This window comes from Gopherus flavomarginatus, chromosome 16 (assembly GCF_025201925.1).
Source record: "Gopherus flavomarginatus isolate rGopFla2 chromosome 16, rGopFla2.mat.asm, whole genome shotgun sequence".
NCBI classification, from domain to species: Eukaryota; Metazoa; Chordata; order Testudines; family Testudinidae; genus Gopherus; species Gopherus flavomarginatus.
This window is the reverse complement of record NC_066632.1, coordinates 24,616,204-24,633,268: the sequence shown is the minus strand read 5'-3', so window position 1 is coordinate 24,633,268 and position 17,065 is coordinate 24,616,204. Positions and strand designations below refer to the sequence as shown.

The following is a 17,065-nucleotide window of genomic DNA, read 5'->3' as shown; positions in this document are numbered from 1 at the left end:
TTCAAGCCGAAAACTAATTTCGGACTTTGAGATTTCCCACCAGCTGAACTTCCCGGCTTCTGACCCATCCCGGCCACCAGCATCGGTGCGCACAGACCCCAGCCCTGGTGCCCCCCAGCCCCCAGGCCGTGCCGACGGTCCGCAGTTCACTCCCCTAGCGAGAGCTGCAGACAGCTGCGCCCGCAGCCCATGGCAGCGAATCGAAGCCAGATTCCACGTTTCCCCGCTTATCTCGCTGGGCCAGGGGCAGGCTGACTTGATAAGGGGGGAATGTGTCTGTGCATGGCGAGTGGGGGCGGGCAAAGGTTCCTCCTGCCAGTCCGACACATGGGACCTGTTATGTAATCTTGTGGGCTTCCATCCTGGTGGCTTGGCTGTCACTTAGACTGTGCGCAAGGGGTCCCTGCCCTCAGGACTCCACACAGCAGCTAACCTGGTGCAAAGGTGCTACAGGAGGAGGTGTCCCCCCAACCCCCAGGAAAAAACCCCATGCAGAGGGCCCTGCCCTGGCTGCACAGCAGGAAGTGCTGGGGGCAAGGTATGGAGAGGCTGGGGGCAGGGCACGGGCAGGAGGGGGCGTGACTGGACCTGCACCCTAACCGGGGGCCACAGCAGCCCCTGAATGGGCAAGGCACAAGCCGGTCCCTGCGCAGGGAGGAAGCTACAGCTTTGAGTCCGTCTGCCCCCCACCCCACGGACACCCCAATGCAAAGGCCCTGGGAGCACCACTGGGCCTGTAGCCGGCGGCACCTCTCTAGCACCCCTGGGTGAGAGGGGGAGCCCTGCTCCTGTGTCGGAGGCTTGCGGCTATGCTATGCCACTGGGCACCTGCCCCCTTGCAGGGGGGAAGTTAAAGGGAGTCCAGACAAAGTCAACAGTCCTCTGCCCGCCCCCCCAAAGCAGAGGCCTGTGTCGTGGGGAAGCCGCCTCGAGAAGAGGAAAGCAGCAGCCCTTCTCCCATCTCTGGGGGCCTGGCCGGCCCAGGGTGGCAAACCCCAGCTTCACTCGGAGTTGCAATCTCGCTCATCCAGGTAGAGCCCTGCATTGGCCAGGGCCCCGTGTCCCCTTCAAGGACTCGCCCGTCTGCTGGCTTCACCCGCCACCCAGGGGCACTGGGTTGAGGCCAATTGTGCCCAGTGAGCTCCAACTCCTCCCTGACTGGGGCGGGGTCTGGCCCCCCGGCGGCTCCTGGAACAGACTGTTCCATATGCCCACGCAGCCCCTGGCGAGCGTGCGGCACAGCTCCGAGTCCCAGCTGCACAGCGTTCGCTCAGCCTTGTGGCTCTGGAAGTCCCCAGTTCAATCCCTGCTGTGTCCGCCAAGCAGGCGCCTGCCCCTCACTCCTGGCCCATTCAGGCCCCAGCCCTGCCCATCACGGGGTGGGCAGCGTCTGGAGCCCGAGGCCGATCCTGTCCATCAGGGGATCGATAACGTGGGGCCCAAGGCTGTGTTTGTGCAAAGCTGAAGGGATGTTGTGTTTTTATTCATCCTTCCCTGTCTGTGTGTGTTCATCTCGGGGAGCCGTGGGTTCTGGGGAGGATCCCATGCTGAGCCGCGCAGAGCCCTGCAGGCAGACAACATGGCCCCTCTACCCTGCCTCAGCTGGGCAGCGGCTCCGCGTGGCAGGAGTCCGTAAGGTTATAAGCCAGGCTGGCGCATTATGATCATTTTGTCTGACCTCCCGGGGAATTATTATTATTGCAGTAGCATGTCTAACCTCCGCTGTGCTGGACGCCGAAGGGCTCCCAGGCTAAGCAGACGTAGGTTGGGAGGGGAAACTGAGGAACAGAGTGGGTGAGTGAGTTGCCCCAGGGCCTGCAGCAGCTCAGTGGCAGAGGACTCCTGGGCGGGAATGATTCCAGCTTCCAGCCCTGGGCACTTGTCCTGCCCCCACCTGGCATCTGAGAGCCCCCTCCCGGCAGGAGTGTTCGCCCCATGGAGGCATCTATTGAGGCACAGCCGTTCCTTCTCTCTGCATGACACGCCCGAATCCCTCCGTGCTGGGTGTGTTTTCGAGCCTTCAGTCTGTGTGAGTAGCTCTTTCGTCTCCTGCTCGCCCGTTCGAAGCCAGCGTGTGCTGTGTAGCCCCCCAGGCAGTGTCTACTCTGCACACGAAGGCTGGGATCTGACGCAGGTAGGCCAAGCCCCGCTTCTGTCCACACACAACTCAGTCTGAGCGCTCAGCGTCCAGGCCGTAGGTCCCTGCTAGGGGGGCAGGTCAGAGCACACATCCTGCCGGGACACGAGTCCGAGCCCTCTCGCTCTGCTGTGAGGACGCAGCGCAAGCTGCAGACCTGAGACGGAAGGGCTGCGTAGGTACCCCTGGGGTACCCCTCTGCCGAGCTCCGTCTCTTTCGCCGTCTTGCCCCAGGAGCCGCTGCCTTCTTGTGACTCAGTTCTCCGGCCAGGGCACTCACGGCATCTCCCCCTTCCGCACGCCGGGTCTCAGGCAATCTTCTCCGGCACTGCCCTGATGGTACCATTTCCCCAGGGGCCGGTAGGGGAACCCAGGCCCAGCTGCTACGCTGGGTTCCAGTCCAGAGACCCCGTACCCGGCAGCTGTGGACGGCTTTCACTCAGACCCATCCCTGGCCTCCTTCTGACAGCTTCCAGTCTCCCCCTCTCTGTGTGCACCTGCTCCAACGCTCTCCTCCTGCAGCCCTCTTCTGCTGCCGGCTTCCTGGCTTTATAGCCAGCCCCACTCCTCCTCCAGCTGGACTTCATCAGGGCAGGGCCCCCCGGCTGTCCCGCAGGTGCAGACTATATTCACTCCTTTGGGCGGTGGGCTCCCCATCACAGACACCTTGGCACGGCTATGAGACCCACCCCAGAGCAGACACTCAAGTGAAGGCTTGGAAACACCGAATCCACCGGCCTGGGTCCCCCAGACCCGGGTTTAACCCCCCAACATTGTTCCTGTCTGACAGCCCCTCACTGGCCCACGTGGGAAACAAACGGGGGGTTTGGCCAAGATCTCAGCAGGCTGGCCACCATCACACACAAACCAACAAGCTCACCCTAAGCGTCCCCAGATGGGGCCCCTGGTCCTAACGTCTCACAATAGCCACGCACGCTCCCCCTGGCGAGGACACTTCTGCAGCATCAGCAAGCAAGGCCAAGACTGGGATCATGCCCGGATCCTGGGTGATGGATCCCTGTACAAACAGCCGCTGTGCTCCAGCCCAGAGATGGCTGCATCTCAGCACCAGAAACAGAACTCCCTTCCCATCCCTCCAGGGCAGGGCACGTTGGAAGGGGACAACAAGGGGGCGAGTTCACCTGCCCCCTCCCCAGCTGTACCTGCACCGAGGATGTGCAGATTAATCAGACGGAGATGCTGAGAGCTGGGTGGTGCAAAGCCCAGCCTCAGTCCCTGGCAGCAGCCAGTCCAGCCCCCTTTGCCACCCGCATCTCTTTAACCAACGTTCGAATGCCTCTTCCCTCATTGGAGTCAGTGGGCTTGGAATCAGGATGCCCTGGGTTCTGTCCCTGGCTCTGCCACTGACCTCGGCCAAATCACTCCCTCGCCCAGTGCCTCAGTTTCCCCACACTGACCTTCCTTTGGAAAGTGCTCTGGGTGAGAAGTGCAGCGTAAGGGGTGGGTGTTACTGAGTGGATGTCAGATCGCCAGCCAGAGCGAACAGAAATAGACAGTGGGAAGTTACTGGACCTTGAAATAGGATTCCCACTGGGGAAGAGGAAGCAGCTACCATCCCTCTCCCGGCATCCAGAGTCTCCTCTTGCTGCCGGACCTTCCTCGGCCTCCTTCCTAGATGCCCGGAGCAGTGCTCGACATGGGGTCCTGGCGTGTGTTCTGCAGCCCACCCAGGGAGCCAGGGCGCACACAGGCCCCACAGCCAGGAGGCGAGGCATACGGCTGGAGTATTTACAGCCCTCGCACGCTTCCTGGGCAGAGTGATTCAGAACCGAACGGAAGCCGAAAGCCAGCAGGACGCGGGGCTGTTCTGCGTGGGCAGAATCCGTAACAGCAGCAGCAGCCGCAGCCATCTCTGTTTCTGGAGCGCGATCCTGAGGTGTTTTACAAACTGGGATAACCCACCCACCACCAAAAGGCAGCCATCTCTGGGGTTGGGCCTGGCAGCAGTTTGCATCGGGATCCTTCGCCCAGCTCTGAGATGCAGCCACCTCTGGGGTGAGACACAGCAGCTGTTTTTAGAGGGATCGTTCCCCTCCCCATTGAAATGCAGCTGCCTCTGGGGTGGGGTACAGCAGCTGTTTAAAAGCCTCATCCCACCACCCTACAACAGCTTTGGATAAGAAGTGAAGGAAATTCCCATCTCCTGCAGTGGAGGGTAAGGTGTGGCAGCCAGAGCTACTCTCTGCCAACAGGAGCCTGAGGTCTCTAACCACCAAAGGTTATTCCCTCTTCTCTGCCATTTGGCACGTGCGACTACACAGCACCCCCCAGGGGCAGTGCGCGCCGCGCTGACTCTAAGTGGTGAGAAGTGCTACATTTTAAGCCCATTTTCATTGGGTTCTCAGTAGCAATTTCCCATGCACAGCGTTCCTGGGGCACCGTTAAAAGTCTGGTTGGCAGCACAGCGGGGCTGAGCCAGGCTCCCTGCCCTGGCTCCGTGTGGCTCCCGGAAGCAGCCGGCGTGTCCCTGCGGCCCCTAGGCACAGGGGTGATCAGGGAAGCTCCGTGCGCTGCCCCTGCCCCCAGTGCTGGCTCTGCAGCCCCACTGGCCAGGAATGGTGGCCAATGGGAGCTGTGGGGGCGGCGTGCAGAGCCCCCGGCCCCTGTGCCTAGGAGCCCCCTGGCCCCTGTGCCACTTCTGGGAGCTGCGCTGGGCCAAGGCAGGCAGGGAGCCTGCTTTAGCCCCGCTGTGCCACCCACTGGGAGCTGCCCGAGGTAAGTGCCGCCTTGCTGGAGCCCGCACCCCGAACATCCTCCCACACCCCAACCCCCTGCCCCAGGTCTGAATCCCCTCCCACACCCTAACTCCCTCCTGGGGCCTGCACCCCAACCCCCTGCCCCAGGTCAGAACCCCCTGCCACACCCTAACTCCCTCCTGGGCCAGCAACTCAACCCCCTGCCCCAGGTCAGAACCCCCTGCCACACCCTAACTCCCTCCTGGGCCTGCACCTCAACCCCCTGCCCCAGGTCAGAACCCCCTCCCACACCCTAACTCCCTCCTGGGCCTGCACCCCAACCCCCTGCCCCAGGTCAGAACCCCCTCCCACACCCTAACTCCCTCCTGGGCCTGCACCCCAACCCCCTGCCCCAGGTCAGAACCCCCTCCCACACCCTAACTCCCTCCTGGGCCTGCACCTCAACCCCCTGCCCCAGGTCAGAACCCCCTCCCACACCCTAACTCCCTCCTGGGGCCTGCACCCCAACCCCCTGCCCCAGGTCAGAACCCCCTGCCACACCCTAACTCCCTCCTGGGCCTGCACCTAAACCCCCTGCCCCAGGTCAGAACCCCCTGCCACACCCTAACTCCCTCCTGGGCCTGCACCTCAACCCCCTGCCCCAGGTCAGAACCCCCTCCCACACCCTAACTCCCTCCTGGGGCCTGCACCTAAACCCCCTGCCCCAGGTCAGAACCCCCTCCCACACCCTAACTCCCTCCTGGGCCAGCAACTCAACCCCCTGCCCCAGGTCAGAACCCCCTGCCACACCCTAACTCCCTCCTGGGGCCTGCACCTCAACCCCCTGCCCCAGGTCAGAACCCCCTCCCACACCCTAACTCCCTCCTGGGCCTGCACCCCAACCCCCTGCCCCAGGTCAGAACCCTCTCCCACACCCTAACTCCCTCCTGGGCCAGCAACTCAACCCCCTGCCCCAGGTCAGAACCCCCTGCCACACCCTAACTCCCTCCTGGGCCTGCACCTCAACCCCCTGCCCCAGGTCAGAACCCCCTCCCACACCCTAACTCCCTCCTGGGGCCTGCACCTAAACCCCCTGCCCCAGGTCAGAACCCCCTCCCACACCCTAACTCCCTCCTGGGCCAGCAACTCAACCCCTTGCCCCAGGTCAGAACCCCCTGCCACACCCTAACTCTGTCCTGGGGCCTGCACCCCAACCCCCTGCCCCAGGTCAGAACCCCCTCCCACACCCTAACTCCCTCCTGGGCCAGCACCTCAACCCCCTGCCCCAGGTCAGAACCCCCTGCCACACCCTAACTCCCTCCTGGGCCAGCACCTCAACCCCCTGCCCCAGGTCAGAACCCCCTGCCACACCCTAACTCCCTCCTGGGCCAGCAACTCAACCCCCTGCCCCAGGTCAGAACCCCCTCCCACACCCTAACTCCCTCCTGGGGCCTGCACCCCAACCCCCTGCCCCAGCCCTGTGCCCCGTCCTGGAGTCCACATTCCTCACCTCCTACCACACCCAACCCCTTTCCCCAGCCCTGAGCCCCCTCCTGCACCCCAAAATCTGGGTCCTATGGGCTGAGCCCTGCGGGGAGACTCCTGGTCCAGCTCGGCTCGGCTCAGAGCCCAGCCCTCAGTCAATGAGCCAAACTGCGACAGGAGACCCCACTGTCAGTGAGTCTCTTCACTCCAGCGCCTCGGCCGACCCAGCCTCCTGGGGTGGTGTCAGAACCAACCCAGAGCAAGACCCAGAGGAGGCTGCAGGGCTGATATGACTCTGGGGGTGGGGTGGAGAATAAACCAGGCTGGGGCCAAACGTCCCCTTGGACTCTGCACTTGGATCCTCGGGGCCGCCACTGGCCTCTCCCCTCTGCCGGGATCTAGACGCTGCCCGTTGCTCCTGAAGGAGCCTGTGCCAAGATCAACAGCCGCACTGCGAAGGTCGGAGGGCACCCGGTGCCAGCGGCTGGAGCAGGGTCTCCAGGCATCTCTGAGTTCAGGGGGCGGGGTGGGAATTCCTCACAGCAGTCGCTTTCTACCAGGAAAAGGGCTCGGCTCTCAGCTGCTGCCTCCGGGCAATTTCTCACCGTGCGCTGTGGGGGCAGCCGGTCTGGCCCTGGCACCTGTGCAAAGGCCCAAGGGGCAGCACGACCGGGCGCTGGAGCCGTTATGCCCGGAGAGGATAATCCCCAGAGCCTAGCTCCCTGCCCTTCCTGCCTGGGGCCTTTGAGAGGAGGCTCTGCAGGGACATTCCTGGCCCCAGGGGGATTTTCCGAAGAAGAGGGGAGGGGCAGAGTTCTCAGCCAAAATCTCCCCTCTTCTGTTCCTGCCCACCCTGAGGCCTGGCCGGCCAGGTGGGGACAGGGAGGGCAGGCCACCTGGCGCGATGTCACGGGCTGCCCAGGAGTTCGAAGCCAAGAACCAGCTTTGCGTTAGAGGGGTGGCACAGAGACTGTCCCTGCACGCCCCCTTGTGCCTGGATGCGACAATGCGCTGCTCGGCCTCAGTTTCCCCACCACCATCTTTGGCCTGCTCCAGCATAGAGGAGATCGGGGCTTTCTGGTCGAGCCTTCTGGGGTAAGAGCTAATCAACACACCAAGCAACAGACTCCTCCGTCCAGCTGGGCTTGGCCTCCAACCCCCTCCCAGCTCATCCTCCCCTCACAACTGGCTGCAGGACTCCTCGGCCAGGCCATGCCTCTCCACCGCTCAAGGGCTCCAGCAGGCCCCAGTCCTCCTACGGCCCTTGGTCCAAGCTGGGCTCTTTGCCCCACACAGACACGCCGCTGCCCCCCATCTGCTCAGTCCCTCTCAGCCGCTGTCCACCGGGCTCGCTGCTCTCGGCACAGGTGTCGCAGGTTGGGGCTAAATGGGCCCAGAGTTGCTCTTTAACCCCTTCCCCTCCGGCGCAGAGCTGGTCTAACCCGTCACAAGGGGAGTCTGGCCAGCGCCCTCGGCACTGGGGCCAGCTGGGTGCTTCCCACTCGCTGGCTGGTAAAAATACTTGTGGGCTGGGAGATCATGTCATGGGGATACCAAGCCAGAGGGAGCAAACGCCAGACCTGGGAATAGAACCCAGGAGTCCTGACTCCCAGACCCCTCCCCTCCAGACACCACTCCCTTCCTCAGGTGGGGTCTGTCTCACAGGGGGAGGGGCTAGCACCCAGCATCCTTTGCAGCAGCAATCGTCTCCGCCCTGCCGCCCTGGGGAGGGAGTGGCTGCATCGGGACACTGCTGGGGTATCAGGGCGCAGCCGGGGCTCTGGGCACGTGCTCCATGGGGTGCCCAGCGTGGGAGCTGCCAGAGCCAGAGCCTGGCAAGCTGGGGACACAGAGGAGGCGAAATGGGGATCTCCGACAGGCTTGATCCAGCAGGCTCAGGTTCCCCAGTGGCTCCCAGTCCGTGACCAGCTGCCCCAGAGACCCAGCTCCGACGCCGGCTGGCCGAAGGCGCCCTGCAAGGCACGGGGGTTGGCTCCTTGCAAATCCAGCAGTGGGGAGGCAGGTCCATAAAATGGGGTGTCATGTGACACCCCCCGCCCCCAAGGCAGGTCGTTGGGATCCTTCAGACTTAGCTCCGTTAGCTCGACGGCTGCACAGACCCAAAGCCACGCACGGCGCAGCCACTGGAGGGGGACACTGAGCTAACGCGCTGTGGGCTGCCGGGACTTGGCCTCCAGCGGGGGGTGCAATAGGAGGGACCCCAAGGAAGCAGAACAGGGGGGGCAGTGGTAAAGCCCCAGAGGAGGGGGGCAGAGACCCGTGCGGGACACGAGGCCCAGAGCAGAACGCTTCGCCCAGGGCCGGGGAGGCCCCCCAGGAGATGGCTAAGCCCTGCCTCTAATGCTGGGCAAGCCCCACGCCCCCAGGGTCCCTCGAGGACAGAGCAGCCCCTGTGGGCGCTAGATGCTGCGGCACTGGGGGCAGCTAGAGGGAGAAGGGTGTGCAGAGCCAGAGGCCAGGGGCTCCATCCTGGCGCAAGTGTAGACAGGGGGCTCAGGGCAACCCAGCGTGGCTCATGCCCCATCGGTGCCAGATGTGGGGCACAGGCTGCAGGGACACATGGGAGTATTTCCTGTTCTGGAGCCATCGCAGCCTGGACGAGGGCTGGAGCGGGACGTCCCGGTGCCAGGTGGTCTCCTCTTGCAGCGACTGGGAGGGCAAAGGAAGAGGGGGCACTGACCTTGCTGTTTTTATCTGCTCTGGCAGTGGGCTGAGGGGTGGGGAGCGGGGGGCAACCTGGTCTGTGACCAGATCGAATGGTTCTTGTGCTCGTTCGTTCACAGAATCAGGCCCCAAGGCTCTGGGGGGGGGGTTAGCACTAAGACCCCCCCCAGGATGGAACAGGACTCCTGCACGGGAGCTCCCCACCCCTTGCCCAGTTTCCGGGGGCACCGGGAACCAGTGTCCTCCCCTCCCACCATGGACTGTACAGTTCTGCAGCCTCCTGCCCCGAGCGGCTGCCCAGCAGCAGGGCCTGCGTCCCATTCCTGTGCACTGGGCTCCTGGCAGGCCGGGCACTCAGCGCTGGGTGCCCTGGCAGGCAGAGAGTGGCCCTGGCTGGCAGCACCCTCTGTGCCCTCTGCTCTTGGAGGCAGATGCCAGCCTGCCAGTGCTCTGGCAGGGCCCTGAATGCAGAGAAGCCAGCAGCGTGTTTACCATCAGAGAAAGCTGCCAGCCCTGGGGGGTCTGTCCCTCCCCAGCCCAGCCCGCTCAGCTCTGAGGGACCCCCAGGCAATGTGGGGGGCTAGGAGCATCTTGCAGGGATGGGGGTTGCTCGCTGCAAAGCCCCGTGCGCCCAGGAGAGAAAATGCCCTGCTGTGCTTGCTGCCACAGTGCCATGGTGATGGGCACATCAGAGCTAACGAGACCAGCTGGCCAGGGCGCAGTCGGGCTCCCTTGTTGCGAGGCGAGGGGGGGTTCACTCCTTGGTCCGGCTGCTGTGGTGTGTTTTAGCCAGCTCCCTGCCTCCCGGCCCCGCAGGACACGGTCCCGAGGGTCGGGCACCACGAGGGGCAGCCTGTGCCCTGCATGCCCCGTCGTGGTGCCAGGCGGGGCTGTGGGCTTTGCTTTCTTGGAACAGATTAATAAACAACAACTCTTATGCAATGCAAGCCGCCGCTCTGAAAATACTGTACCGACCCTTGCCCTACATTCCCCCCCTGCCCTTTGGGAAGGCAGGGCCGTGTGGCTGGGCGGGAGGCCTGGAGCCAGCTGACCCAGCCCAAGGCCAACAGGGCCTGATGCAGACTGACAGTCCAAGGGCTTGATTATGCCGGGGGTCCCAAGGCAGGGGAGGGGGGTTAGCGCTTAGAGCCTGGGACCCCCTGGCATCAGCTGGACGGGGAGCAGAAAAGGGGAGACTGGCCCTGGCCTCGCCAACCCGACAGGGCCAAGAGCAGGTCCGTCTCAGCCTCGCACCCCCGGCCCTGCAGCGGGATCCCGCTTTCACCCTGCAGTGAGGAGGGGAAGGCAGCAGGGGGCACCCTGCCGGGCGGTGTTGTGGGATTCCCCACTGCTGCCCCCAATTCTGGAGCACAGAGGATGCAAAACTCTCCTGGGTCAGCCTGTAACTGCTGCCACCTGCCAGGCTGCCAGGTGCTGGCTGCCAGGATCTGGGCCTGGCCTCAGAGCTCACCAGGAAACCCCCTCTTCCTCCTTCCCCAGACTGACCCGGGCAGAGCCAGCTGCAGCCTGTGGCGCCCAGCCAGGGCTGCCAATACATAGCCCCCGCCCCTGCTCTCCGCTGGCTGCCAGGCCGGCACCCAGCACATCCATCCCGTACCACACGCTCTGTGCCAAGGCGGCTTTCCCCACGTGCCGGCTTCAGACCCAGCCCCCTCGGGAAGAAGGTCTCATACATTGGCTGGCACCCATCGGTAGCTCGTTAGCGCTGGCTGAGCTTAACGACAGCTTGGCAGCACCCTGCCCAGGCCCACTGCTCACTGCCCTCCGATACCACCTCTCTCCCGCCTCATGCAGGAGGCCGTGATTGTCCCTGGGAGTCACCCCCTTGCACTGAGACAATGCACATGTGCAAATTGCATTTTCCTGGTGGCTGGAGCCTCCCCAAAGCACCAACTCTCTCTCTGTGTGTGTGTGTGTGTGTGTGTGTGTGTGTGTGCGCGCCCGTGCGCGCGGGGGCATGTCCATGTGCACTGCATCAGTTACGAGACACCCTTCACCCCCTCGGAGCCGGGCAGCAGCAGCAGGGGCAGCCTGGTGCCAAGGACAGCACGCATGCCCCAGTGGCAGCACCGTGCCAAGGCTCATTACTCACTGTTGACATTCCTGGGCTATTCTGGGAGCGTGGCCCCGGCCTGCCACAGACTTTGGTCCTGGCTCCGCGGTTGCGTCATGCCACGTGGGTGCTTTTTCCCAGACGGCCTGGTGAACCTGCCATGTTTACCTTCTGCCCCCAGAGCTCTGTTTCCGAGACTTTGGATGCCAGCGCATCCCGGTCCGACGGGCAGTGGGGATCAGTCAGGGTCAGTGCGCCAACGCCTCCCGGGCCAAGGGAGCTCCCCTCCGGACACTGCGCCACCTGCCCCTCCTCCCCAGACCCCCACGCTTGGGATACCCCCAAACCCAGCCTGTGGGGCAAGGAGAGAAGATGTGATCTCACTCTGCAGTGCCCCCGCTAGGAGGTGCCCAAGACTGCCCCGCCCCAGCCAGCGTGGCAGGAAGGGGGCCCGACTGGGGGAGCAGAAATGGACCCCAAATCCCAGCCAGGCCTGTGCTGAGCCGGGCTGGGCCAGGACTCGCTCCCCCTCAGCCGGGCGTGGCGGGGCTGAGCGGGAGTCAACAGCCTCCCCTGGCTGGTGCATTCTCTTCAGCTTTCACACACCGGCAGCATCCCGGCCCGGCTGCCCCCCACCTCTGACAGCTGCCCCCAGCTCCCGACAGCGTCCGGACCAAGCAAAGGCCACGTGGCAGCTGCAAGCAGTCTCGGCTGCTGAGCACAGCTCGTGGTGTCAGGCCTCGGTGCCGGTAACGTGGCACGTGCCAGCATCAGTGCCCGGAGAGGGAACGTTACCGCTAATGGGGCAGCGCATCTGGGACTGAGTCCTTTGGTGATAAGGGTGCTCGGGCAGGCAATCCTGCTGGGGAGTGCGCAGGGCCCGAGCCCCAGCTCCACCGCTCTCTCCCTCTTCTGCCCCCCACTTAGTCTGTTGTGGGGGGGCCGTGGATCGAGGGCTGGGGGCTGGCTAGAGAGCAGTGGCCCCTCAAGGCTGCAGGAGGCAGGCGGAGAAAGGAGAAACCTGGGAACGTTAACCCCTGTGCCCTCTGCCCCCTCAGTGCCTGAGCAAAGGACCAGCTGGCACTGGGCAATGCCCCTGGCCCCTGGAGGAAACACCCAGGGGTGTCGTGAGCTGCCACAGAACCAGGGGGCCCTTCCCAAAGGTGCCTGCTCTGTGCCCCCCAGCACCTCCTGACTGCCTAGGCAGTGCAACCTTCTCCATTCTTGCATCATGCCCCTTGCCAGGAGCCCTCGGCACCTGTTCCTGGCCGGGGGAGGCAGCACCCCTCAATCCCCCCCCCAACCAGCACCCTCCCCCGGGGCCCCAGGTGCTGGCCAATCGCAGCAGGCAGGAGGGCAGGGCCTGCCCCCGTGACTGACAAGTGCCTGGAGCCTGGACGGGCAGTACCTCAAGCCAAGCCCTGAGTCGGGCTCCCTCGGGCGAGCAGCACCCATCTCAGCCCCTGGCACCCGGGCAGCGGCCGTGGCAAGCGGATCCCCGCATGGCAGCTCGACACGGGGCAGTCTGGGTGTGACAGCAGGAGGCAGACTGGCTGGGCAGAGCTCGGAGACAAATCCTGAGGGCCTGGCACCGTCCCCACCCCCCGCCGCTCTTGGTTCTAGATGGCTCCTGGCTCCGGCACACAGCTGGAGAGGAGCGGGCAGCCCCCAGGGGGTTGGCTAGCCCTGGCCGCCCTGGCCCTGCTGTGGGGATCCTCGGTCCAGGGAGGAGGGAAGCCAGGGTGCCCATCGTGCAGGATGCCCACCCTGGAGCCAGGCACAGAGAGGCGCTTCCTGCTCGAGCTGGCCAAGCGGCAGATCCTGGAGAAGCTGCACCTGAGTGAGAGGCCCAACGTCACCCAGCCGGTGCCCCGTGTGGCCATCGCCAACGCCCTGCACCACCTGCATGTGGGCAAAGCCCAGCGGGACGGGCAGCTGGGGTCCTTCGCCCACTGGGACGGCCCCAACGCCGATGAACTGGGCTACGAGATCATCAGTTTTGCCAAGACAGGTGGGTGCCGCAGACGGGAACTGAGGCTGGGGGTGAGCCAGGAGCAGGGGTGGGAACAGGCAGGGACGGGGAGCAGGACGGAGCCAGCGGCTCTGCCCCACCAAAGGGAACTTTGCCGATTGCAGGTGGGAAAACCTGGGGTCTGGAGAGCAGAGAAGGGTGATGAGTGGGGAGAAATGGGACCTGAGGGGAGGCCCAGGCTGCTCTCAGGACACACCATGCAGGGGGTGGGGGGCAGAGCCACCCCTCACCTGGCTACAAGGGCCCCACAGGTTTACCGAGCCCTTCCCTAGGGCTGGATAGTGCCACAGCATCACTCCTGGGTTCTGCGCCCAGCTCTGGGAGGGGAGTGGGGTCTAGTGGTTATAGTCGGGGGGCGGCTGGGAGCCACGACTCTTGGGTTCTATCCCCAGCTAGGGGAGGGAAGTGGGGAGTAGTGGTTAGAGCAGGGGGGGGCTGGAAGCTGGGACTCCTGGGTTCTCTCCCTGGCTCTGGGAGGGAAGTGAGGTTTAGTGGTTGGAGCAGGGGGGCTGGGAGCTGGGTCTCCTGGGTTCTATCCCTAGCTAGGGAAGGGAAGTGGGGACTAGTGGCTAGAGCAGGGGGGCTGGGAGCCGGGACTCCTGGGTTCTATCCCCAGCTAGAGGAGGGAAGTGGGGACTAGTGGCTAGAGCAGGGGGGGCTGGGAGCCGGGACTCCTGGGTTCTCTCCCCCGGCTCTGGGAGGGAAGTGGGGTGTAGTGGTTAGGGCTGGGGCTGGGGGCCGGGACTCCTGGGTTCTATCCCCAGCTCTTCTATGACTCACTTTCCCCCATGGTGGAACTGGCTCCCTGAGGCTGTGATTCCTGCTAGTTTCCCAGCTGGGATGGTCCGTGAATCTCTGACCGGGAGAGGGGAGGTCTATGGACCAGGGAGCCCTGTGCCGGCGCCGAGGGCCTGGCAGTTCAGGGCGTAAGGGAGAGATCTGGGTACTGGCCCACTGCTCCTGACACGCAGAGGAGGGGGCCTCTGGGGCTGGATGGGGGACAAACACCCCCCCACTGGAATCTATTTCCCAGGGGATCAGCTCTCCCCAGCTCCATGTATGGGGGGCTGGAGTCATCTGCAAACTCCTCCCCCTATGGGCCTATGCTGCCCATCCCCCCATGGGAGGGCCCTGGGGCAGAGACGGGACCCAGCACTGTCTCCCAATGCCCCCAGCCCATTGGAGCTGAGCCGGGGAGAGGGGCTTCTTGCTGTCACTGCTGGGTTCCCCTATGGGGGGCGCTAGAACGCCGCCTCCAGGGAAGGGACACGCCAGAGCTTGGTGGGGGCAGCGGGTCAGAGACAGGGCCACAGGGGTGCTGGGGACTTGGCTAGGTGGAGCAGGGAGCCTGGTGCCAGCTGCAAAGATGGGCATTCCCCGCCTGGCACCACCCCCCATTCTCACAGCCCCGCTTTCCCCACAGAGTTCTCCTCGCGCTCCAGCACAGGCCTGCATTTCCGGTTCAGCCGGCGCCCGGGCCAGGATGTCCACATCCTGCAAGCCCAGCTGTGGCTCTACGTCCAGGCCCCCTGGAGCGGTCTTTCCCCAGTCACGCTGCGGGTCTCCCTGGGGGGGGCGCTGCTGAGCGAGAGGCAGCTGGAGGCCCAGGCCAGCGGCTGGCACACCTTCGCCCTCCTGCCTGCGCTCCAGGCCTTCTTCCGCGGGCAGGAGAAGACGCTGAGGCTGGAGCTGGAGTGCCGTGGGTGCCAGGCGAATGCCACGGCCGGGAGCGACGCCGGCGGCTCCCACCAGCCCTTCCTGGTAGCCAAGGCCACAATGCGGGAGCCAGGGCAGCGGGTGGCCAAACGCAGCCTGCGCTGTGACCAGACCTCCAACCTGTGCTGCCGTAAGGACTATTACGTGGACTTCCGGGACATCGGGTGGAACGACTGGATCATCAAGCCAGAGGGCTACCAGATCAACTACTGCATGGGGCAGTGCCCGCCCCATGTGGCCAGCAGCCCGGGCATGGCCTCCTCCTCCCACACGGCCGTGCTCAACCTGATCCGGGCCCACAACATCCGGGCGGGCGGGCAGTCCTGCTGTGTGCCCACGCACCGCCGGCCCCTCTCCATCCTCTACTTCGATCGCAACAGCAACATCGTCAAGACCGACATCCCGGACATGATCGTGGACGCCTGCGGCTGCAGCTAGGGGGGCCCAGCTGCCCCTGGAGAGGTGGGGGGCGGGGGGAAGCTCCCGGCGCTGTTCAGCAGGGTTGGCGCTGACAGATGGAGTCTGCTCGGTCGCGTGCCCACCGCGGCTCTGCCCCAGTGCCCTAGGGCGTCGTTCAGGAGACGCGGGGTCAGGGATTGTTCTGGACTCTCACTCCCGGGGCCCAGGAGGAGGCTGGTTAACGCGAGACATCTCTTGGCCTGTGTTTCGGGGGGGGCAGCTGGCTCCCCCCTCCCTCCCCCCCAGTGCACACACTCATTTCAAGCACAAGTGTGCAAAGAGGAAACCGGGCCAGGTGCCAAGTGGAGGAAAGGTCTCCGGGCCAGCTGGGGGCCAGTGCCCTACGGCACACGGCTCGGCTGCCCCAGCCCAGAGCTGAGTGGAAAATTTTGCCAAACAAAGCGGGTGGGTTCTTCTCACTGAGAATAATTTGATTTTAGGGGGACTGAGCAGAAAACCAGCAATTCCCAGCTGAGGAAAGGAAACCTTTGGGCCTGAAGTGTCATGTTGAGATTTTCCTTTTCCCAGCTGACCATTTTCCCCAGGTGCTTCCCAAGGGCCGTGGTGGATCTCCCAACCCCGGCGCTTTCCCAGTCGAGCCGGGCTGGTTTTCAACCCGAACCCCACCAGGGGTTACGCCCGGGGGTGGCAAGACCCACGCGCAGGTGGAAGCCAGCCAAGATGGGTGCAGCCGGGAACGGCCCCTGAGAACGGCCAGTGCTCTGAAAGCCCCGATATGTCACCCCCAGAAGTTTCCCATGGAAAATGGTCTCCCAGGCTCTGGTCCTTTCACCCCTTTCTAGGGGGCCGCAGCCAATCGCTGAGCAGGTCTCTGCTCTCCTGGCTGGGGTCCAGCCAGTTCTCCCAGCCTCAGCCAGGCACTGGGCACTGGGCACCAGTCCTGCGGACAGACCTGAGACCCACTCGGATGCAGATTCTCTGGGGTATTTTTCTCATTGCGGGGGCAGTTCTGCTGCCATGGGACAGGCACGTTCAATGCATTGGGGGAGTGTTTACTGTAGGGGAGGTGCCAGGCTCGGAGCAGGGCACTGGGTGGCTGGGGAGGGGGAACCTTCCCCCCCCGGCTCCCCACCCCGCCCTGCCGAGGAGCCTGGTGCCCAGTTTGTCTTTTTGTATTTTCTTTTCACACTAATGTAAAAAAATATTTTATTTTATTTTTATTTTATTTTATTTTATTTTATTATTTTGAGCAACGTCTCCAATAAACAGGTGAAAACACGGCATGTTTGTCCTGAAATTCTCTACGGATCAGAGACTCCGGGACGAGGCTGATGGTACAGCCCAGCCAGTGCCCCTTACTCCCAATCTGCAGCCCCTGCTAGCCCAGCCCTGGGCCCCCCACCCCCAGCTCTGCTGGTGCCCCTCACTCCTGACCCGCAGCCCCTGCTAGCCCAGCCCTTGGCTCCCCACCCCCAGTTCTGCTGATGCCCCTCACTCCCAACCCGCAGCCCTTGCTAGCCCAGCCCTGCCCCCGCTAGCTCTGCTGGTGTCCCTCACTCCCGACCCGCAGCCCCTGCTAGACTGGCCCTGGGCTCCCCCACGCCCCAGCTCTGCCGGTGCCCCTCACTCCTGATCTGCAGCCCCATAGCAATAGTCCAGTCCAGTCATCTTGGACCAAGGGCTTTAAGCACCACCAGGTGGCCTGAGGGGAGGCTTCAGGGCTACCCCAGAGCAGATTCCCAGTGACTCAGGCAGCCCCCCTGTGTTTAGCAGCCCCCCAGATCTGCACAGGACCCCCTGCGGCTGAGGGGAGAGCAGGG

At 64.2% G+C, this 17,065-nt stretch overlaps 1 protein-coding gene across 1 annotated transcript; it reads left to right on the top strand.

Annotated features, from left to right (window-relative positions):
* The first annotated feature begins 12,700 nt into the window (after window positions 1-12,700).
* LOC127035478 (inhibin beta C chain-like) lies at window positions 12,701-15,263 on the top strand. Its single transcript, XM_050925411.1, has 2 exons — window positions 12,701-13,088; window positions 14,533-15,263. Exons 1-2 carry the CDS (start codon window positions 12,701-12,703, stop codon window positions 15,261-15,263), a joined length of 1,119 nt encoding a protein of 372 aa, XP_050781368.1.
* The last annotated feature ends 1,802 nt before the right edge of the window (window positions 15,264-17,065 follow it).

Coding starts and splice junctions, on each gene's coding strand:
- LOC127035478 (XM_050925411.1), top strand. CDS start 12,701: ATGGCTCCTGGCTCCGGCACACAGCTGGAGAGGAGCGGGCAGCCCCCA. Junction 13,089..14,532: donor CATCAGTTTTGCCAAGACAG/GTGGGTGCCGCA, acceptor CTTTCCCCACAG/AGTTCTCCTCGCGCTCCAGC.